We start from the raw sequence: 24,700 nt of genomic DNA, 5'->3' as shown, positions 1-24,700 counted from the left end.
ACAAGGCCGACCTGCTCACCTCCCCCTCCATTACCGTTTCAAATGTTCTATACTGTGCTTTTCTTTTTTTTCTCTCTGAAACATACGGTTTCTAACATTTATACTTAGGGTTCATTGTCAGAATATAAACTTAATGAGGACAGGGATTTTTGTGGTTTTGATCACCGATGTATATAAAATTCCTAGAATAGTACTTAGCTCATGGAAGATATTTATTTGATGAATGAATGAATGAATGAATGAATGAATGAATGAATGAGGGGTTAATTATCATTTTACATTAATGTTACATTGGATTTTTGGCAAAAAACATATACTTCGTGTTTGTGTTCAAATGTGTTTAGTCTGAGATACAAGCTTGAAGTTATCATGGCTTGCACTTTATTCTGTTACTTTTATAAATATATAATAATCATAAATTATGATTTGAATGTTTTTTTTTTTTTTTAAGAGAGAGTGTGTGCATGAGCAGAGGGGAAGGGGGAAAGGGAAAGAAAGAATCTTAAGCAGGCTCCACCACTGAGCCCCCAGCACGGGCTCAATCTCACGACCTTGAGATCACGACCTGAGCCGAGATCAAGAGTCAGACACTTGGGGCGCCTCGGTGGCTCAGTTGAATAAGCGTCTGCCTTCAGCTCAGGTCATGATCCCAGGGTCCTGGATTGAGCCCCTGCATTGGACTCTCTGCTCAGCGGGGAGCCTGCTTCTCCCACTCCCTCTGCTGCTTCCCCTGCTGTGCTCTCTCACTCTCTCTGTCAAATAAATAAATAAAATCTTTAAAAAAAAAAAAAAAAGTGCTTAACCAGCTGAGCCACCCAGGCACCCCTATGATTTGAATGATTTTTAAGAATTAGAAAGTTCTTTCTAAAATAAACATATTAAATAATGCAAATCTATTTACTTTAACTTCTTTGGCCCCTGGTCCCTTGGATTGTGAATCAGTAAAATTACATGAACTTTTAATATGACAAATCCATCTCTCTTGAGCATAGATTATACTGTTGTAGGATAATCTCAGTTGCCTAAATTACAGTTGAAATATTTTGTGTTTCTATATTCCTCTCTCTTAATTTTAGTTTAGACATTGTCTCTGAAGGCTTACTTCTCCAAAACTAACTTCCAAAGTGTATTCTAGCAATCTGCTTAAGAAATAAACTGTGTATTGAGCAGTAATACTAACTCCCCCTTTTTTTTTAAATTTTATTAATTATTTTTTTTTAATTTTTTTTATTATATTATGTTAGTCACCATACAGTACATCCCCGGTTTCCGATGTAAAGTTCGATGATTAGTTGCGTATAACACCCAGTGCACCATGCAATACGTGCCCTCCTTACTACCCATCACCAGTCTATCCCATTCCCCCACCCCCCTCCCCTCTGAGGCCCTCAGTTTGTTTCTCAGAGTCCATAGTCTCTCATGTTTCATTCTGGTACACATAAAGAAACATGCGTATGAGATAGATGTCTGTAATTTCTGAAAATATTCAACATGTGTTCAAATTAAAAACACAGTCTCAGAACCATATGAAGAGTATCCAACGAAAAAGGAATAAATCACCAAAACTCTGTGTTTGTATGTATGTGTTTTTACAAAGACTAATCCAGGGATGGAAGAATAAATACACTGAACTGTTAATCCTGGTGCCTACGGGGGAGGGAGTGGGATCGGCAGAGACACGGGGGGACTTCTCTTTTTTGGCTTTTTTATTTGAGTATCTCCCAGTGGGATTGTATTCAAATATTACGTCATTTTTTAACAGAAATAAATCTGTGAAGAATAAACCACACATCACTCGGTTTCCTTTTCTTTTGCTTCAGTCATTTGCTTTCTTCTCTATACCAGTCTGTTGTGGGACAGGCTTTCTGTGCAGTTTTACACATTTAAAAATAGAAGTTATTTGGTGAACTAACAATGACCCTAAAGGGTCATTCTGTATTTCCTATGGCATTATAATGGATTACTTGCGTGCTGAATGTGAATCTCTTTTCTCCTATAGGTGATGTTTTTAGCTGCCATGCAGTTGATAATCCCAAACCCCATTCAGAGCTCGAAATGCTCAGGCAATATGGACCAAATGTGCCTGAGCCCATTCTTCAGAAGCTTGTGGCTGCCTTTGGAGAGCTGAGGAGTTTAGCTGACCAGGGCATTATTAGCTATCCTTATTCTACCAGAGAAGTTGTCAACATAGTGAAGCATTTACAGGTATGGCACATGCCCTGTGCATAAAGGTTTAAAAGAAACCATCAATCTTGTTTTTTTTTTTTTTAGACTGCTTAATGTATACCAGGTCTTTCAATTTCTAAGATATAATCCTGATTCAGACGGTATAATATGAAGTGTTTGTAATCTAAATTTAAATCTGGAAGACTGACAAACAGTTAGTGTTTGTTGTTGTAACAAACATTTATGTTGTTGACTTAGTCAAGATTCTATGCCATGGCCATTACCAAGGATTTGGGTAATTTTTTAGGGTAAAAGAAGACAAGAGAGTGAGACAGCAAAGAAGCTTCACCACTGTTCGACTTTATACAACAAGCATTTGGTTCTGAGTGAAAAATACTTCCATTTTGAAAACAAAAGATGTGGAAATAGTAAACTCAGTACGAACTAACAGTACTTATTATATGCCCATAAATACTGCAAGAAAGTTCTATAAGATAGAATAAATGGAGAGGGAAATGCAATTCTTCGTAGCCAAGTACAATGTATAGTCCAGCTTGGTAAAGAAAACAAAAAACCCAGGCCAGTTCTACTTTTATAATAAATAATGGTCTCTGAGTGAAAAGTCACAATCTAATGACTCTTGACCTCTGGCCTATCCCCTAAGGAAAATCTAGAAAGGAAAATAGAAAGCTTCATTCTGCATATTAAACCACGAAAAGACAAGCTCAGATCCCAGAGCCTAAAGAAAATCAAGACAGAGCCGATAGAGGACCCAGAGGACACAGCCAGTGTCCATCTTGCTATTAGTATTATTTTTCTTTCCCTTTTCTATGACCTATTTATCTATTCACTGTACTTCCTATGTTCTTCTTCTCTTCTTTTCTTGATCCTTTATCTTTCCTTTCATTTATTCATAGACCTGTGACTTCTCTAAATACTTCTGTATAGATATTCAACACTGCTCTATCTATTTAAGAAGGAATTTTTTATTTAGCCAATCTACTACTCACTTTAAAGGCAGTGGAAGTCACCAAACAGGATCTGAGCACTGATTTAGCATTTGAGAGAAGGAACTATTCCCCCTCAAATTCTAATATTTATTTGAAAAGGAAAATATTAAGTTATGAGAGCAAACATTAAAAGGAAAATGTATATATTCCTCCTGTCTTGTTACCTGACAAGGCTCATAAATTTCTGCTAAAGTTTATTCAATCATTATTGTTCTATCAGTTTTATAAATCTTTATAATATTGTATATTTTATCACATGTGTCATAAGGGATTTTTTTTTTTCTTAATACAGAAATTTCCCACTGAAGGTCTCTCCAGTGTGGTTAGGAATGTGTTTGACTTTGACTCCTACAACAATGACATGAGGGAGATTTTGATTAACACTTTGCACAAACACGGGATACCTATCGGAGCAAAACCAACCAGTGTGCAGCTGGCGAAGGAGTAAGGCAAACTCATTATTGATCAAATACTCTTGGGGGTTACTGTTCTGATTCTTAAATGGTAATACTTCTGAATCTGCTGTTACATACTGCTAAACTGGCATGGGGTAGAAATTCCATGAGTAAGCTTTTCACATATATGTTGCTATTTGCTGGCTGGATTTCAGTCAAATCGCATTATTTATAGGCCTGTAAATTGAGAATTTTAATTATTTTGAATGTCCCACAAGTAGATGTAATGTAATCAAATAAAGGGAAATATTTGTTTCTTTAACAGTCTCTGTCCTTTTGTCGAATTACTATGACTCTCATTATTTCCTAATCTAGTGCAAAATCATGGTACAAAAATGAAAACTACATAAAGGGATAATATGTGTTTCGTTAAGATCATCTTATTTATGTCACCATATATTTTTGTTATGATCGTTTTCTAAATTTATAATCATATTAACTTAAGAGAATGTTGGTTACTTATTTCAGCTCAACAGATTAAAGAGGTTGTGAAAACAAGTGGGTTTGTTTCATGTAGGCCAATTGCCTTCCTTTTATTCAGTAATTATAGGCTACGTACTTAATCTTAGTAAAGAATCTTGCAAATATGTTGTTTACCAGAAAGATAGCTGATATGGTTTGTAATTAAGTTAGGCAAATTCACTAGAAAACAGATTTAGATATGTGTCACTCAATTGGTTTATGCATCTAATGCTATCTTTTCTATAAAAAAATAGTCAATTACCATAATTCTCAAGGGGCAATAATTACTTTTAAATTATTATTTAAATTTAGTCTCATATAGAAGGCACTCTCTACCTTCCTTAGAAAAAAATTAAGTATAAATTAATGATTAGTCCAGCTATACACGCCACATGCATATATATCCTAAGTGTATATATCATCCTTATTTATTTATTCTTTGAAGTTATTATAAAAACTTATCAGAATTTATACAAATAAAAATAAATTGTTAAAGCTTTAGCAATTTCTTCTAGGACTCTTAAAGAGAAACAAATATTTCCCTTTTATGGTAGAAGCACAAGATGGAGTTATGTTTGAAATCATCAGTGAATTGGTTATATTAATGAATGAGTCAATTTTCTTGAAAAGAGTCATTTGGTGTCAGTTGCTAATACATACAATTTTCTCTAAAATACTGTTTTACTGATTGATTAGCAGTGTTTATAGGCATTTTGAAACTAGTTGCTGATTTAATAGCATACCTTCTATATTAGAGAGTTCAAGAAATTATCTTTAATATGCAAACTTCTATAAGTGCTCATGTGTTTTACTTCCTTTTTATGAACTATATCTTTATTTTCAATTGGAAATAACATAGTTTTTATTACCATTAACAAATTTCTGTAGAGTCCTGGCTTCTTGGAAACCAGGCTTATGATTTCAAAATAACTTTTTTTGGATGCTTGAACAACTTGAAATAAAAATTAAAATACGTATTAGTTGGTAAGATCAATCAGAAAATGGTTGGCATTTTAATATATTCATTACAGTCTTCAGTTCTAAACTAAAAATTCTTGCCATGCAAGTTAATTCCAATTCTAGTACTTGTGAGTGGAAACAGTACATTGAGCCTAGAAACAAGATGGTCACACTCATGCCTAAGATGGGGATGGAAACAACTAGTTGTCCACCCACTACAAATAGCTAAAAATAGACTCATAGAGGAGTGAATTTCCCTTGGGCTGGAGATGATAATAGACTACAGTTTGCACATTCACAGCATTTTTTCCATGTCGGTAAATTGCAATGACTAGGGCAGCTCAAGAGTAGTGATGTCATTTCGTTGCCCTCTAAGTGAAATCCACAGGTTCCATACGTCTATTTCTGTTGAACAATCAGTCCTGTACTTTGGATGGGATAGCATGGTAAGTGACAAAGTAATGGCCTGGGAATTCAGCAGTTAGTCACATATTCAACCTGTGTGCCTGGTCAGTGATGGAGAGACAGATCTTAGCCTGTTGGTAAAATGAGGGCATTTTATTATAGATAGCATAATTATATCAGACAGCATCTAATTAGTACATGTTTAACAATGGAAGGGGTGCATTTAATAATAACTGTGAAAAGAGATATAAAATAAAGCTGTCGTAGTGAGGCCAGAATATAGGGTCATTTTCATAAAGTTAATAAGGTTAATTTTATTGATAAGATTGCTTCCTATTCTAAAATCATTTACATTTTAATATAATCTTAATTTTCTCTCCTTGCAAAAACAAAAACAATAAGAAAGGAGTGATACTAACGTTTTCTTTTTCTCTTCCTGGAGTAGCACACTGTTAATAGTAATCACATAGACATCTGAAGTTTTAAGGTTGTCCCCATGTGGTCTTATAATTTGCTTTGACTTTTCTAGCCCTTTTGCTAAACGTTGTACTTCACTAGATCTTTTGCTGAACCAGTTCTTCCAGGCTGCTCCTGCCCATCTCTGCATATACTATGTCAGTGAAGAAGATCCACACTGGGCTTCTGTTCCTAAAAAAGAAAGACAAAATGTTTTACTTACTGTTAATATCATTTTGCCCTGAATGAAAAATCCTTGCTACAGCCTCTTAATCTTTTCTGTAATCCAACCATAGTGTTTATTGGATGGGAGCAAAATTACACTGAGTCCAGAATCAGGTGTTCACATTCACACTCAAGATGAGAATGGAAAAATAATTGGCCACCCACTATATATAACTAAAAAGGGATGTAAGGCGGACATTGTAGAAGAAGGAAGTTTTCACATGGGCACAGATGATACTAGAGCACTGTTAGAAGATTTTATTTATTTGAGAGAGAGAGAGAGAGAATGACCGGTGGGGACGGGAAGAGGGAAAGAGAGAGAGAGAAGCAGACTCCCTACTGAGCAGGGAGCCCTACTGTCCCAGGACCCCAGGATCATGACCTGAACCAAAGGCAGACGCTCAACTGACTGAGCCACCTGGGCGTCCCTAGAGCACCGTTTGTACCGTCTTCTGTCTACAGAACCTTCTTCCTCAGCTGCAATGAGGATATGTTTTGGCTGTTTGGTGATGTCCCATTCCTGCTCTTTGGTGAATTCCCAGAAGAGATGCTGTCACTTCCCCTTTTGTTCTCCTAAAGAGTGCAGCATGGTACCTATCTCATAAGGTCTCTGCACATTTTTAAAAGGCCCAGTGTCCTATTATGAGGTGAATATGACTTATCTTCTTTACTAAACCTTTGCTAAACCTGGTGCTTTTAGGCTGAGACTTACTGGGTGGTTATTTTACATGCTTGTCATGTGTAACACAGCTCTTCTTCCTGATCTATAATATATTCCCAATTCTTAGGACTGAGATCAGAATCGGCCACCTGTACCCCCACATTACACTGGCTCTTCCCACTACTACTCCCTGAGGTTTTGTTTTTTGTTTTGTTTTGTTTTGTTTTATCGTTCCCTTTTAAATTTCCGATACACGAGATAGGTTAGGCCAAAGAGATGACAGACATAGCCGAATAAGGAAGCACACTGGGAGAAATTTAGGCAGAGATAGAAGGATTTGGGTTAAAATGTGAGCTCCTAAAAAGATAATCTGAGCTATTGAGTTTCAGATGTCGTTGGAGGGAAAAATGAGTGCACACTCACAATTAGTTCTAAAGATCTAACCAAAAGCATATCAATTATCTACTGTGGTAGAGATAGGTAATGTATTTCAAAGTAAAGTTTTCTTGTTTTTCCTTAAAATGAGCTTTTATTTTTAAAGTTTCTTTTATTTAGGAATAAAGGTACTACTAGCACATTGGTTCTTCTAAATATAAAAGTGTGTTTCAGAGTAATTGATGTCTAACATGCTGGAGGGAAGCATTTGTTTTAAAGGGGAAAAAAACCTTGTTTTTTGTAACATAATTTTAAGTGACTTTTACAATATTTTATCTTAAATTTATATATCACTCTCAACTTCACATTTCTTAAGATGAGAGAATTATCATTTCATAGATTTACAATGGAATATGAATACTTTACCTCTAAACATATTAATTAATAACAATAGTAATGATGGTAATGTAAACAACTTATAGATAACTATGTGCCCAGCACATTTCTGATCACTCTTACGTGAATTTAAATAATCCTCATAACAAACCTTTCATATATAATGTTATATATATATATATATATATGTATATATATACATACATATAATATTAGTATTGCATTTTGTAGATGAGGAATTTGAGACAGAGAAGTTGTATCAATTGCTTAAGGTCAGAAGGCTAATGGGGGCAAATATACATAAACATAATTTTCATTCCAATTCTAAGGATAAATGAAGGCAGATTGATAGGCAAATGACAATTCGGAGTTACTCTTTGTATGCTGAAAATTACAGAAATTTGTTTAAAAGGGCCCTGAGATTTTAGGTAAGCAACTTGGAAACATCACTGACTATGATGTCATACACGCGTAACTCTTCAGAGTTATGATAGATTCAGATCTGGGGGGGAGGGTAGCCCCCAATGACATTTCACAATGAAAAGTAAGTCAAAAAGTGGATCAACATAGACTTTTGGCACAACAAAGATCATTTGAGAGACCTCTTCATTCCCAGTTCAGTTTCCTTTTTTTTTTTTTTTTTTTCCTCCTCGGTATAGTGAAGGATCATGAAATAAAACACAAGGTAATTCATTTAGAAAAATAAAAACAAACTAGAAAACTCTATTTGGCTGCCATATATAAAAAATACACTGTCCATTATTGCTTCCTGATTTGTAACACAAAACTAATTTATGGAATCTTCTCAAAGGTTATGGTCATTTTTAAATAAATCAAACATTCAGAGAAATTATCTCTACCCTCTGAAGTTATCATTATGTGTTTTTCTCTCCCTGTCTTCCCTAGGAGACATACATGTCTATAAAATATTTAAATGACATCTTTCTTACTCTAAATTCTTTGTCCTCAACTCTGTTGGTTTCTTTTTTAATTGTGCTTAGTTTATTCTTTTTTTTTAAATAACATATAATGTATTATTTGTTTCAGGGGTACAGCTGTATGATTCATCAGTCTTATGTAATACAATACCCTCCCCAGTGTCCGTCACCCAGTTACCCCATCGCTTCACCTCTCTCCCCTCCAGCAACCCTTAGTTTGTTTCCTATGATTAAGAGTCTCTTATGGTGTGTCTCCCTCTGGTTTCGTCTTGTTTCATTTTTTCCTCTCTTCCCCTGTGACCCTCTGCCTTGTTTCTCAAATTCCACAGTTTATTCTGAAGCTAGTTTCTTTTTTGTGTTGGTTTGTTTGTTTTGTGGTTTTTGGTTTTTGTTTGTCGTTGTTGTTGTTGTTGTTCTGAGAGAAAGAGCACCAGTGCAGGGGTTGCAGAGGTAGAGAGAAAGAAGCTTAAGCAGGCTCCACACCCAAAGCAGAGCCCTATGCGGGGCTCGATCTCACAACCTGAGATCATGACCTGAGCCAAAATCAGGAGTTGGATGCTTAACCAACTGAGCTATCCCAGTGCCCCTTAAGGTAGTTTCTTTTTTCCCCAAAGCATTGATTGCCTATTTGTCACTGGGAAACTACCTATTATCTACCAATCATTTATTTGTATTAGCCAAGTGGAATAAAAATTTGAGGAAATCAAAAAGGTTTTATATGTATTTCCTTATGATGTACATTTACTAAGTGAAGAATGACATCCCATGTATTTTTAAAGTAAATAAGCAAAACGAATATTAAAACACTTGTAATTTCACCATCTGGAGATAACCGTTGTTAATTCCTATAGATCTTTTCATGTGATTCTGTGTTATTTCACGCAGTGAGAATTTTTTCTTTCCAGTTTTTTTCTGAGTTTTTTTGTTAATAAAAGAGACATTTCTCTGAAAGGGGGTTCTTTTTAAAAGAACCTCTTCCAAGTTTATTGAAAAAAAAAATACAGTTGACCCTTGAACAATATGGGGATTAGTCGCCCCAACCCCTCATGCAGTCACAAATCCTCATATACCTTTTGACTCCCCCAGAACTTAACTACTAATAGCCTACTGTTGACCAGAGGCCTTACCAGTAGCATAAACAGCTGATTAACACGTTTTGTATGTTATATGTATTATTACTGTATTCTTATGCCAAAGGAAGCCAAAGAAAAGAAAATGGTATTACAGTACTGTACTTACTGTATTTATTGAAAAAAAATCTGCATGTAAGTTGGACCCATGCATGTCAAACCCATGTTCTTCAAGAGGCAACTGCATAACTGTAATGAATTAGATTTGAGCATATATAATCCTCCTTCTCCAACCTCTCTTTTCCTGCATTCTTTTTCCATTCTTTTTGTTCCTTGAGATTTGGGGCTAACTTATTCATTTATTCTAAGCTTAATGAACAAATTCATAATCCATATAAAGTGTTCTCATAGAGAATACAGACAATACTTTGTGTATCAGTACTTTGTGTCTTTATACATTTGTTTAAATATGATTATCATTTTCAGACATATAAAAATGCTGTTGCCATAGACTGCCCATCTAAAAATGACTGTTACATGTGACTGCATTTAAAAAGTGTCCCATAGTTGTTGAAGAAGCCCTATTGGAGTCTTGTTACTCTTCCAACATCCTGTTGACATCTGTATTCTCTCTCTGCTTTCAAATGCTTTCTTGAATTTTTTTTTAATTTCATTTTTCAGGCAAAATAAGGTAACTTTGAATTAATAAGGTCTAGGTCTGTATTAGCCAATATTTTTTTAAACTTTTTTAAGTGGAGCCCAGCACAGGGCTTAAACTCACGAACTGAGCTGAAGACGAGCTGAGATCAAGAGTGAGACACTTAACCGACTGGTGTCCCAGCCAATATTTTTATTAAACTTCTTAAATAAGTTCACGTTTTAAACAATTTAATAATACAGTGGTAGCTGTTGAGAATAGTTGCCTTTGAGAGAGGCCCCGGAGTAGAGAAAGGAAGCTCCACTTTCTGTGTTGTTTTAATATCCTAACGTGTATTATTTTCTATATTTTATTTTTTAAATGCTCACCAACTATCTAGGCACTGGAATTATTCATTTTGTTTTCTAATTTAAATAAAGTAAAAATGATGAAGTAAAGGTCTATTCTGAAATTGCTCTATGTGGGGATCTTTGGTACACCACACTGCAATGGCTACCTGAAGGGTGCAACATTGGCAGCCTTACCAACAGCAAAGGAGAACTCACGTTCACCAGACATTTCTATTGCATTTCAACACAATATAAGTAAACTTATGCATTGGTGGACATCAACATAAACATATCAAGTGAGGGAAGACAGCACTTTTAAAGCAGCAAAAATAAAAATAGTTGCGCGTATTTGCAGACAGAACAGCTTCATCTACAATAAATGTCTTTGAAAGGGTATCTGTCTAGAATTGGTTTTCTATGTTAAAGACTTATCCTGTGTATTGGAACATCAATAGCAGCTTCATCTCTGACCAAAACCAGCTTTTGGGTACCAGAGGCATCACAGAGAACATTCCTACCGGGGCCTCTCTTTGGAGTAATTTCATTAGGTTTTAGTTTTGAAAATAGGAATTATTATTGGTTTACTGTTTATCGCATTAAATTAAGACTTTCTTAAGAAAGTTTTGTACTGCTTCTTCCATTTTCCAAACTATTGTATGCTATAATTTTCTTTTTATATTCTTGGTTTTTACAAATGAGTTCATGGTACTGATCATGGAGTTCTAAGGTGTACGATTCCACTCTGAGTGATGACTTACTTTCATTTCATAAAAGAGCTCTTAGTTTTCAAAAGTAGTAAGATTTACATAATGACATCGCAGAACTATTATGAGCAGAAGGGTAGTATTGGGTTTTATAGTTTCATAGCCTTTGCCCCATATTCTCTTGGTATATTGTAAAGGAGCTTCACGCCATTTCATTTGCTTTCAACTTCTTTATGAAGGTGCAGAAAAAATTTAAAATATAACCAATCTACATAGAAATCATTAAGGTCTATGAATCTTCTTTCATACTCATCTTAAACCGTCTCACAGAATTATCCTTGGATTCCCTTAAGCATTTGCAAGTGGTATCTGTCACCTGCCTACATAGAAATTCCCAATCTCCACCTATAACTCTTCGAAATACACCTGCAAAGTAGATTGCATCATTTATTGAGAGTCATGTAGTCAGTATGCAATGGGGGAAGAATGCTATGGCAGTTTGCAACTTGTCATTGAGATGAGAAACAAGTAGGTGAAGATATTGGCAGTTCTGGTGTAGCCAAGCATTCATTTATTTAACAAACATTATTGAGCATTTATGTGGTAATATGGTGTGGCTTAAAATGGTGGGGTTCGGAGCCGAGGGCCAAGAAAGAATTCTTGAGATGTCTTCGGTGCAGAAGGTGGTGTTATTAAAGCACAGGGACAACACCCATGGGCAGAAGGAGTGCACTGTCATGAGGAGTGGCCCATTACATACTTTCAAGTTGGGAGGGGGTTCGGGAGAGCACAAGCCTCCAAGGTATTTTGGAAACAAGGTTTTCAGGATTCTAAGGAGGCTAGCTATTGTTAGGAAAAGGTCATTTATTACTGTTTAGTAAACCTCAGTCAGGGACCCTTCAGATGTCTATCAGTGGGCCATATGTTTAGAGGATGATTGCTAACATGTATCTTGGACGGTAGAGATAAAGGAAGTTTCCAAAGGAATTTTTACATATTAAAGAAGACTTAGAGGATCCTGGAGGGGTTGGGCTAATATTGCCTTTTGCCCTTAGCCAAGTGTCAGCATCCAGGCAGCTGAGCTCCCAGAGGAAGGTCACTCTGCCTATTTCAAAGACTTGTCAATGGGATGTAGGCAGTAAGGAAATTTAATTTTTTCTTTTGCCTTTATTTCTCACATCAATACACACTAGGTAAGGAGTCAGAAATATAAAGGTGAAGAAGGCTTCATATCTGCCTTCAAGGAGGTCACGGTGCATTGGGGAGGCACCCAAGGAAAGAGTGACTTGTGTTATGTTAGAGCCACACTAGAGAGAATTAGAGAGGTAGGATTGCTGCCTTCTGCCTTGGGGGAGAGTCAGGGAGGATTAACCAGGCTGAATGCTTAAGGGATTACTAGCCCTTCTCCAGGCAAATAAAGAAGAAAACACTTCAAGCAGAAACAGTTTTAAGAGGCCACAGTGCATTTTGGAAACTGCAAGTAGTTTGGTCAAACAAAGGATGGAATGAGGGCATGCCTTGTGATGGGGCTAAAAGGGAGAGAAGAGTCAGAGGGAATCCCAGAATTTGACTCCAAAAAGCACCATGGTCAAATGCGTAATTTTAGAACGATTCCTTTGGGTTTTTTTCTTTTTTTAAAAAAACAAACCAAAAGGCAATGAAGCTGACAGCAGGAAGACCTGTCTGGAAGCAGTCATCTGAGTGATGCTCAGTGAGGTTCAGTGAGGGCCGGCTTGTGGCAGTGGGAAGGAAAAGAGGCCCAAGAGCAAGAGAGATTTCAGTGGCAGAGTGGATGGATTCTGAGTACCAGAGAGTCAAGGATTCAAGTAAGATGTAAGCCTTACCCTTGATGAATTCATCTCTTTGGGAAAGTACATAAACTATCAACCTCGCTATGCAATGTTATATTCAAAGTGCTATATTCAGTAGGGTTATCTCATCCTATGAGTCCTTCTTGTGGGAAATAACAGAGGTTTTCTGTGGGGGATTGGAAGGGTGGGGAATTTCCAACTGGGAAAGATTCAATCTCAGTCAGTCTTGATGCAGATAATTAGAAAAGGGAAGAATTTAAGGTTAGAAAATAATAAGATGTGGTTGGGAAAGCAGATGGCAGAAAGAGAGAAGTTTTTGCAGTAAAACTTGAAGAAAGAGGAGAGAGAGGAATCCCAGGCCCCAGGACCATACTTTGGCACCTTCTTCGAGGAGGAAGAAAGCCAGAGATAGGCAGAACAAGCTGACAATGCCTGCTCTGGCACAGAGGGACTTGAGGCACCAGCACTAAGACTGCACAGGGTCATTCTGGATATTGGGGTGCATATTTGAGAACTGTCAGCCAAGAATAGCAAGTTTCCTCAAATCTTTTTCCATCTCATGCATCCAAATTACTCATTTCTATGACGTCAGCAGGACCTAGGTGGCAGAGGAACACAAGTCTAAGAAAGTGAAAGCCATCATGTCTAATGCAGAGCCAGGCAAAGACAGGAAACACACCTACACAGACCCGTTGTGTGCACATCATTCACAGCAAAACACAATTAACTGGCCAGCAACATATGAGATTATAGGGCAGGGAGATTCAGAAGTTTCTAGCAAACAAGGGAGGGTAACTGGGAAATAGTAATACCCACTATTACTTATTTAAAGTGTTTAAGGGGCTTTTCTATTTTCTCTTTTTAAGTATGCTGACTTTTTATTTTAGTAAATATAAATATTTGCAAGGGATTCACTTCTGACTTTGCTCTCGAAAACTGAATTCTCTGTCAGGCCTTAAATTTGAAAATTGCAAATGCTATAGAACTGTATCCTAAGAGTTTCTAAGAGTTCCAAATGTGCAAATTTCCATGGAAACCCAGAAGAGCAAGAGATTCATCCTGCTCAGAAAGAAATATGGGCAAGAGGTGCAGAGGGAAGTGACACTTGAATTGGGCTTTAAAAATGAGAAGGATTTCACCAACGAGGCAATACCAGAGAGGAATTCTGGGAAGAGGTAATAGCCTCTTGGAAGCACGAAAATGTGTAGCTTGTTCAGGAAGAACAAGTAGCAGTTCAAAGTGGCTAAGGCTTAAATTGGCTGTAGAGTGAGAGGAAGGCATAAGAGCCAAAAGTGGAAATATTTGTCAGGGTTATTCTATTGAAAGGCTCTAGTAAACTCAGTTGGACAATCCAACCTAATTTTTACAAGAGGTTCGATTTAAAATATTAGGAGTGAGTGAGGACTGCTAAAATCGGAGTTGTTCTTTTTCTTCTCCAAGATGGTAGTAATTGATGAAGTTTTGAGAGTTGGTGGAACTACCCTGAGGGGTTCCACTATTCCCATGAAAATTAGTTCTTGTGGTAAGGAGATGTTTTAGGAATTGTTGCTAATAGGTACATCAACAACTTCTAATTGCGTAATGCCCCTAGAAAGATCCAAATCTTTCTCACGTGTTTCTTTCAGACTCCAGAAATAGTACTGGCAAATGTTCAGAGAAGGCAGAAATTTGCCAGAACATACTCTTTAAAACCCCAGATCACCTCTTTATGGAAACAATCTTAGACAAATCTCTTGCATGTCATTCAGACTCAGCTTTGGTGTCCATATGCATCATGTTATGAATTGTGTGCATGCTTAGAAAAAAATTATTTTTGCTTCCTATGTAATTTGACCTGAATCATAATTTTGGTATTCACCTTTCTTTAAGTTAAAACTTCTACTTCCAGATCTTTATTAATACTTCCACAGGAGATTAAGAAACATCACAACATATGAATTGAAATACTTCATTGTTTTAAAAAACATAAATTCATGAATGACATTGAAGATAAAAAGTAGTGCTATTTATAGGCCTTAAGTTCATCCTCCTCCCCCTTAAAATCAAATCCAGACATCATTCCAGCTAAGACTTTAATAGAGTCAAACACTACAAGTGTCAGGATCTAAAAATCATGGAAAATACCATTGTCATTTCCATGAAATCAGGTGTAACAATTTAAGTGTGATTTAGGTTGGATGACAGATTCCGGTAATGGAATATAGGGCCTTTTGCTAACTGATTATTCGTTAAGATTTAGCCCCAAATTAGTGTTGATTATGTTTCCAATTCCAAAGCTTGCTCATGCACCCAAATACAATGCTTCCCCTTTCCCCTGACTACCGACTTATTGAAGGGGAAAGAGTTAGTAATAGATTTTTCCACAGCTTATTGGGAGGAGTTAGTAGTGAAAAATAAATGAGGGACTTTGGTTTGCCTCAGTTGGCCAGTCTGGAGCCCACAGGAAAAGTCTTAGAACAACACTTCGTGTTACCAAGAAGGAAGATGGAGTCAGTTTGTTGTACGACTCCAGAATAGCCCATGTGTGTTTTGGTTTTAGCCTTATTGCCAATAGCAATCTTGTTATGTGGTTCCAGATAGTTTCTATATGGAGTACCTGAGGGTCCTTCCCATACCCTGCCAACCAAACAGCTAGTGCTATTTTTAGATGGAACCATGCAGCCTGGTTAATTTCCATGAGTGTCATTTAGAATGAGTTTGCAAGTTCAAACCAGATTTCTTGAGTATCCCAGAAATTGTCTATAAAAACTGGAAGTTGAACAAAGTTGCTCTTTCTCAAGTGGATGAACATTTTTTTTAAGCGTCTGTATATTTTTGTGAGATTATTAAAGGCTTCATTTTTTCTCCAGATCCTTCCTATACTTTACTAGGAATTGAGGTGTTAAGTCACTAAGTATTTTACCAATTCAAGGAAAAATATGTAAACCTTAATTATGTTTGTCATCAAGGTAAAAACAGAATAGGACCTTACCTTCTTAGTTCCAGAAATGTGAAATCTTCCTTTTTTAAATTTTTATTTTAATTCCAGTTAGTTAAATGCAGTGTGATATTAGTTTCAGTTGTACAATATAGTGATTCAGCAATTCCACACATCATCCAGGGCTCATCAGAACAAGTGGGCTCCTTAATCCCCATCATATATTTCCCCCGTCCCTCCACCCCCTCCCTTCTGGTAACCATCACTTTGGTTCTCTATAGTTAAGAGTCTGTTTCTTGATTTCTCCCTCTCTCTCTTTTTTCCCCCTTTGCTTGTTTTTTAAGTTCCACATATGAGTGAAACCATATGGTATTTGTCTTTCTCTGACTGTCTTATTTCGATTAGCATTATACTCTCTAGCTCCATCCATGTCATTGCAAATGGCAGGAGTGTAATCTTCTTCTTAAAGTATATTCTAAATGTCATATTATAGACTATCTTTTAATAAAATATAACTCACTTCTAAATGAAGCACTCTTCAAATTTATTTGTGTGGTTGATAATTGATGGCTCATTTATTTTTCTATGACTTGGAAACAAGAAGAAATATTTACTTTTCAAATCATCCTTGCCAGGTTACCTCTGCCAGAGCAGACGTTCATGGGCTATTGGACAATTGGTCAGTCAAGAAATGGAATACAAAAACTGTTGTGTCCAGCAGAAACTCATCAGATAGACATAAAGGTTAATATTATTATTTCTTCACTAAAATATTGAATGTTACAGATTTTTCTATATCTTCCCTGGGAAAAACACATACGACCTCAGGAATGACTTGTTCTGAGGTTATTTTAGATTTAGCTTTATCTCCAACTTTCAAGCCAGTCTGCCTTCTGAGGAGTTCAATGTAGATAATTGCTAATGGCTAATAGAATTCCTGAGAGCTAACCTGAATTAGAGTCAGGTATGTTGTGTGTATCCTAGGACACTGACTCCATGGTATTTGTTTCCATGTAAAAAGGCAAAGGGAAAGAGTATCAGTCCTTAGCTGCAACAGAAACTCCTTTAGGTATTTCAAGCAGAAAGGGATTTACTGTGGGGAATTGGTTGCCTATAAAATCATTAGAAGACAGAAGAAACAGAAGTCAATGGACCACCACTGGATTTTCAGTCTCAAGATCAGTGCTTCTGCTTTTACCAGCACCCCTGGTGCTGGCAGCTACATAGCCGAGCAGGATCAGCAAACTTTTTCTGTAAAGGGCCAGATAGTAACTGTTTTAGGCCGCGCAGAGTCAGCTGCTGCTACTCCACTCTGCTGGGGTAGCACAAAAGTAGCCGTAGACAATATGTTGGCAGAGAAACATGGCTGTGTTCTCGTAAAATGTTATTTACAAAAGCAGGCGGTGGGTCCAACTTGACCTGTGGACCATTCAAGTGCATTTCACTGGCAGAACCTAAATCGTATCCAGAACCCTTACTGCGAGGGAGTATGAGGAATGTAGTTTTTAGACTTCTGGCTCCTGAGATACGTACTAGATAGAAAGGGGTGGTGTGGGGGGTGGCAGGGATGCTGCAAGAGTCACTATCTAACCGAGACACTTTTGATTAATTAAGGACTGTATGGCATGCGGATATTAAAAGTGTGGTTACATCTATATAGTTCTGTATAGTTCTCATCTTGAAGGACCCAGCCCTAATATCAATAATGTTATTAAATTAGTTCCTCTGCTTATGTTTCTATTGAGTAATGTTCACTACATGTGTTATAGTTTACCTTTTGTAAGTATCAGCTTTTTTTTTTTAATTTCAAATGTCACTTTTTTAACATATATTTTATTTCAAAGACCCCAGTTCAGCCCTTACTTTCTATAGAATGATATAATAATCATTCTTTTCAATGGAACTGTATCAGGCCCTGATTCATACATTTACAGATTATTATCCTTGTTTAAAGCCCTGGGTCCTAACTCACAGTTCAAAACTCGCTCTTGGCTTAGGAAGGAATGAAGTAATGAGAAACATATGGGATTTTACATCTAGTGTATTTTGTGAATAAACGGAAGAGAAAGTGAGAAATAAGATAGAACGAATGAAAGCATTTATAAATGCAAGTATGTGGTATTATTATTGTTATAGGTACCCTGGCAGTCAATAAAATTAGACGAGGTAATTCAAAATGTTGAGTGTTTGAATTTAAACTCTGTATTTTAAAAGAACTTTAGCCTTAAATTCCTTAACCCAGGTAATTACTTTATTCTAGGGTCCAGCCCTTATAAACATACAGGAGTATCCAGTAGAAAGATATGAAGAAAGATCCCAAACCTTTACTGAAGAATGTGCCTCCTGGAAGTTACCATTGGATGAAGTTAACTTAATCTGTGACATTGCTACATCCCATGGTATGTCAGTTTATTCTTTTGATTTTCCTTCCTGCACTGATTTTTTTTTTAAAGGGGGATTAAAAGAACCTCTAAACATCAAGAAGTCTGTGATAGACTCAGTAACTGTCATTTTTGGATTGGATAGTAATTGTATGTAATTTAGAACTAATTTCCTATAACAACCTAACAAAATACTATTGTGGAATCCACATAGGCACTGCTAAGTTTGTATGCATATGTCTGTTTCTCATTACAAGTGTAGCACAAAGTTAAACACACCCAGGCATGTGCTAAAAATAGAAGAGGAAAAGAAAAAGAGAAACATTGGATTTGGGGGCTGGGATTCCAGTTTGATGATTACATGAACTATGAAAGCAGGGCTGGAGTGATTTGCAGTCATTAAACTTATTGTAAAGAATGACAAATAAAGGATGTGAATTTTGGGCATCTACATTTCTGGACTGTTGCCATTACCTACTGATTCATGCAGTATGCCCTGGGTACGTTTTGGCAGAAGTTTTCAATTGATGGCAGTTACTAAGGTCCTATTAAACAGAGGTGATGACAGGGGAAAGGGAGAGAGTCACTTGCCTAAAGTGGGGATTGTTGAGGCGAAAATACAGAAGCAAGTTTTTGCTCAGATTAAGTTCTGTGAATATTGTTTATTCCTAAAACCAGCTTTGTTGAATGAAAATATGTGCTTTAAAAATATACAGACTGGTAACAGACTGGTGCTCTTGTGAAGATATTTTTCATTCACTAGTAGAGAATAAATATGGATTTTGCAGATAAAGTTTGAACTTTGGCCCTTGTCGCATCTTCCGGGATTGGAGATGAGTATGTGTGATCCTCCGCCTCATGCCCGTGAGAGGCTTCGCTCAGCAGGAGCACTTTCCTGGTTCAACCTTGTCCTGGCCTTTACCGTTTCAAAACAACCTTCCAGGCAGCCACTGTCAGTCAGAATTAGCCCTTAATAACAAAACCCAGATGCTGCCTTTCCTATCGTTTAACTCTCTCTTTCAGTATTGTCCACATATGCGAACTAGGGTTTTTGTTGTTTTTTTCTTTGCTTTTTACCTCTTCTGTATTTGTGAGAGAAAAGCTTAGAATCAGAGTTAATTTATATATATCGATCTCCTAATCAGTCCATCCACAAATCATCCGCTGAGTTCCAACTGTGTGCTCCGTCTCATGATTCAGATTTTACTGGACCTCTTGACCAGTCAGAAAATCTCATGCGGACCACAAAATTAACACCTTTTTGTCATTACAGAAAATGAGGAAAATACCCTCTATGTAGTTGCATGCAATCCCATCACCTTATACTTCATGAACATGACTGGGAAAAGTGGCTACTTGGCGGACTTTTCTGACATCTTCCCAAGAATGGCCAGTAGAGTTTGGCTCCCATTTGTGACAGTGGCACCGCTGGGAAATCCCCTCAAGGGTCAAGTGATTCTGCATGAGCAGCAGGTAAGGCATCCCAGGCTGCTTGCATGGTACACTTATGCCAAGGGTGAGCTATGGGAAGGCAAAGGCAAGAGTGACTTGCAGCCTGTAAGTGAAAATCCTGCTTTCGTAAAGTTCGAGGAAGGATCAGAGTTGTGTTTTGTCAGTACCGCAAAGGTAGGCTAATATCTTCCTCTCTGCAGACTTCAACATGACCTGTGATTCTGGAAGCATGTAAGTTAGGATTTCTCAACCTCAGCACTGATGACATTTGAGGCCAGATAATTCTTTGTTGTGAAGCATACATTCTCTCTGGGGAGATAAATGACAAAGGAAGCCAGCAAATACATACACCCATTTCAGGTAGTGATAAGTGCTATGTAGAAACAAGGTAATGTCCTAAGGAGTGATGGGGTGGGGTAGGAGGAGGTGGAAGAATGAACTGTATTAAAGCGTGCTCCTCTTAGGTGATGACACTTTATCTGAAACCTGAATTACTTTCTTTATGTAGAGACAGCCATATAAATATAGTGAATGGACTTGTCTTGGTCTGTTCGGGCTACTGTCGCACATATAGCATAGACTAGGTAGCTTACAAACAACAGAAATTTATTCCTCACAGTTCTGGAGGCTGGGAAGTCCAAGATCAAGGGCCAGCAGATCTGGATCTGGTGTCTGGTGAGAACCCACTTCCTAAACAGCTGTCTCTTCACTGTAACCTCACATAGTAGAAAGAGCGGGGGATCTCCTTGGTGTCTCATGGATGAGAGCACTAACCTCATTCATGAAGACTTCACCCTCATGATGTAGTCACCTCCCATAGTCCCCACCTTCTCCTACATCAAGGTTTAGGATTTCAACATATGAGTTTTGGGAGGACATAGATCTTCAGTTCATTATAGGACTACACTGAGATCCTTTGGTATGTAATGATGCTCAAGGTCATACAGATGCTTAGAGTCAAAGTAATTCCAAACAGAAGATAGAGATCAAAAGGTAAGCTGCAATTAGTGAGAATTCTAATGGTCTAAGTTAATTCATACTATACCAGTAGAAAGGAGTGTAACGTCTTTGCGTACTTATTATCCACCTAGTATCCACCATACCGAGCATATTATTCATTCAACAGATATATATCATGTGCCTATTCCTGGGGATGCTGCAGCAAACAACACAAAAATCTTTGTCCTGGAAAGCTTACGTTCTGGTGCAGGAAGGTAGACAATAAGCAAAAAGATCATGAAATTATATCTCAAATTAGAAGATGAGAAGCAAGGGAGAGTAAAATGGAAGGCTGGCAGGAAGATTGCCATTTAAAATAGGGCAGATGGGCAGGGGTTGCCTAAATGAGGAGGGGATATTTAAGCAAAGATTTGAAGGAAGTAAGGGGGAGAACCGATATCTAAAATAGAGTTCCAGGCAAAGGGAATTGTAAGTTCAAAGGCCCAGCGCCTGGAGCATGCTTTTTCCCATCTTTAAAGAAGTGTGGTGGGGAAGATTGAGTGAGGGGAGAGTATAGGGCGGTGAGGTCACAGAGGTTGCTCAGTTAGTTGGGGAAGGGACATGGTGCAAGGGATGGAGAAGCAGGTTGTGCAGAGCCTTGTCGACCATTGTAATGGCCTGGGCCCTGCCTGTGGGTGGAAAAGGAAGGTGTTAGAGTTTTTCAAGCACAGGAGTAGCATGACCTGACTTACATTTTTAAGGATTTCTCTGGCTCCTCTGCGGTGAACAGTCTGTAGGTGCCAAGGCAGAATGAAGGAGACTAGTTAAGAAATGTTCTCAGTGATCCAGCAAGAGATCATTGCAGTTTAGAGGATGGAGGTTGTCAGTAATGATGGATTCTGGACGTGTATTGAAGGTAGAACCAAACGATTTCCTAACAGATCAAATGCATGGGGTGAAAGAGGGTAGAGTTAATTAAGGACAACATCAAGGTTTAGGGCATGAGCAACTAAAAGGATAGAGTCACCGTCAGTTGAGATGAGGAATTGATTTGGGAGGGATTAGACATTTGATTAAATCTGATAGGCCTGTTAGACATCCAAGTAGATGAGCATGGAGTTGAGTGGAGAGAATCAGAACGGGAAATATAAATTTAGGGGGCCTTGGCAGAAAAATGCTATTGAAAACCATGAGACTGAAAGATGTCACCAAGGGAGTGAGTGTGGGTAGAGAAGTCCAAGCTCTCGGGCAATGAAATATGAAGAAATGAGGGAGATATGGGGAAAATCAACCAAGGGGACTGAAGATGAGTGACCAGCGAAGTAGGTAGACAGACCAGGGAGTGTGGTATCCCAGAAAGCCAGTGATGAACCTCTCAAGGAGAAGGAGCAATTATTAAATGCTGGCAATGTGCCAAATAAAAGATGACATACGTTATTTCATGTTATTCTTCCAGCAGCATATTGAGGCTGCCCTTAACCTTATTTACATGGGAGAAAATGGAGGCTCAGAGAGTTTAGATAACCTGCCCAGTAAATACATGGTAAAACTGAGATTCAAAACAGATTGGCTTGGCCCCACCAGAATTAAACTTCACCCACCCTCTCACTCATGGCAGCTGCTTGGGGAATCTGAACAATTAAAAAGCATTCACAATAGGAAGATATTAAAGAAATGCAATGTTGTTATTTACAAGTATTTAAAGTCACTAGGAGAGCAGAGTGTTACCAAGAAACAATATTTTTAGACCACGTCTAATCAAGAGGAAATATTGCATAAATAACATGTCAGTGTTGCACCGAGTCAGTAAGTCAACTTTAATTTTAGGCCTTGTGTAAATAATTACCATAAGTTCTGAGTTAAATTTTTTTCTGAATTTTACTTTTAAAAAAAAATTTTCACTTTTTCCTCCAAGCAGAGTTTATACATATCCAGATATTGCTTATAAAAATTTGTGTCCAGCACATGGAGTAAGGGCTTTACTTTGTAGGTTTCTAATAAAATATCAATGCCATTGAATTGAATTCCACAATGAGAAGAATCTCGTAAAAATCATGTAAAAAGTACATGCTGTCTTGGTGATTTTTAATCTAGTAAGCCAATGGCAATTGAATAAGAATCTAAATTTGAAGTATTTATTCAAACAATCCTGCCAGATTTTCAGCTGTCAAATTAACTGTCAAATCTACATATACCAATTCTTTGAAAGTACTAGATTTTTAGGTTCCTAGCAAGTATATTTTCTCAAAAGATCCAACTATTTGGCAACATCGCTGATCAATAGTCTGTTGAGTGTAAAGAGGTGCCTAACTCATAGCGGCCCTTGGGCTCCTGGCATTCTTGCACGCGCTACCACCTGACTTGGCCCTCTAACCACAGTCTGAACCATTTTCTAGAAAACTACCTCAGCACCGCCGAGCAAGCATGCAGAGCTTATAGGAGTACTTCCACTAGACTCGGAACTGCCTCTTCCTTTCCCAGAGAGGCTATCTTAGCTGCCTGTTTTATATTATGGCCCTGTTAAGAGGTAAGACCTCTTGGATTCCAAATGAACAGCGTGCATCTGTAAAGTTTAACAAATGGTGAATAATTTTCATCAACTAACAAATGAGTGCCCTGCCCTCGATTCCTTTTCCCCATTCTGCCCTCCCTGAAAGCAGAGCTAAAATATTGTAGAGAAGTACTCCCATGAATTCCTCTATGCCTTGTCTTTATAAAGCTTCACTCTGGATGCATTTGCCTGGCTAAAAAAGTTGCTCAAAACTTCCTTGCTAAAATAAAATCTCAAGTGAGGAAAGGGAAACTTTGCCATGCCTAAAAATAAAGACCCTCCTCCCTTCCCCTCCCCTGCCATGAGATTACTTATTTCATCTGCACAAAGTTTAGAATTTCAGACTTTAGGACATTGAGGTCATCCAGAGGTTACTTTTCTCCCAGTCAGATACAAACATAATAAAATTGCTCACTTGCTTTTTCTCCCTGCCCCCTTGAAGGAGCACCAAAGCCACGGTTACATGTACTCAGATGTGACGCAAAATTCTATTTTTAAACTCAGACAGAATATATTATTAGTCATTTACAGAAGGAAACCATTAACATCTAAAAGGATGGAGCAACAGAACTCCTTCATGTTGCCAGTTGCTTCTAAAACTGTCTAAATACAACAATGGCTGAATATATATGTTTTCTGTCACTTAGAAGATACAGTTTTTCAGTCCACTTGTGCCAAATTATGAGCATATAAGTATTAGACCCTAAAAAGGAAGAAAAATGCAAAACCGTACTAACTTATTTTTTCTTTTTAATCGTATCTGTTTAATCATCTGCTTATTCTGCTTAATCATGTTTTGGAATCAAACATTATTTTTAGGATTTTCTTTTGCTTAGAAGAGTTAATATTATCCCAAATTGCTGAAGTGCTAAGAATCATGTTAATGTTCATATTTATCATACGAGAAAGATTTTCTCCTTTAAAAAATACTTGCTAAAAAAAGATTTCATCTAGAATGGAGACTGTAAATTTTTAACTTAATACATTTTCTTAAGCAAAACTTTTAAGGTATTGCCATCGTTTTCAAACTTTCAGAGGCCAGAAATAATACTTCTCATAGGAAATGATGATTTTAGAAAGAATATCCCTAACACACCTTCTGAATGGAGAAGTGCATATTATACCAATGATGCCCTCAAAGAGTAGTGTTTGCGGGGAAGTTTAGGCTCTGTCAACATGCTTATTAGTAGGATTTTTTAGTACAGCCAAGATTCGGAGCAAAGGAATCTATGTGATACAAATAAGACTTTAATGCTTGAGCGCTTCAGTACAATTAGGAGTCAGATTAACTTGAAACCACAGGATGAGGGCCCAGATTTGCAGATGAATCATCAGTCTTTTTGCATTTCTTTTATTTGCAACTGGACTGCATAAGACAG

General features: G+C 37.3%; 1 protein-coding gene across 1 annotated transcript in view; it reads left to right on the top strand.

The window, feature by feature from the left end:
• VWA8 (von Willebrand factor A domain containing 8) overlaps positions 1-24,700 on the top strand; it is a 342,760-nt gene that overhangs the window by 205,502 nt on the left and 112,558 nt on the right. The window contains exons 25-29 of the mRNA XM_045810950.2: positions 2,000-2,205; positions 3,469-3,620; positions 16,634-16,742; positions 18,259-18,397; positions 19,653-19,852. Coding sequence (XP_045666906.2) covers positions 2,000-2,205; positions 3,469-3,620; positions 16,634-16,742; positions 18,259-18,397; positions 19,653-19,852 — 806 coding nt within the window. The remainder of the gene's footprint in view (positions 1-1,999; positions 2,206-3,468; positions 3,621-16,633; positions 16,743-18,258; positions 18,398-19,652; positions 19,853-24,700) is intronic.

Source organism: Ursus americanus, chromosome 10, assembly GCF_024610735.1.
Source record: "Ursus americanus isolate L20-20 chromosome 10, mUrsAme1.1.p, whole genome shotgun sequence".
NCBI classification, from domain to species: domain Eukaryota; kingdom Metazoa; phylum Chordata; class Mammalia; order Carnivora; family Ursidae; genus Ursus; species Ursus americanus.
The sequence above is the reverse complement of the archived record's forward strand: the minus strand, read 5'-3'. Positions and strand labels throughout refer to the sequence as shown.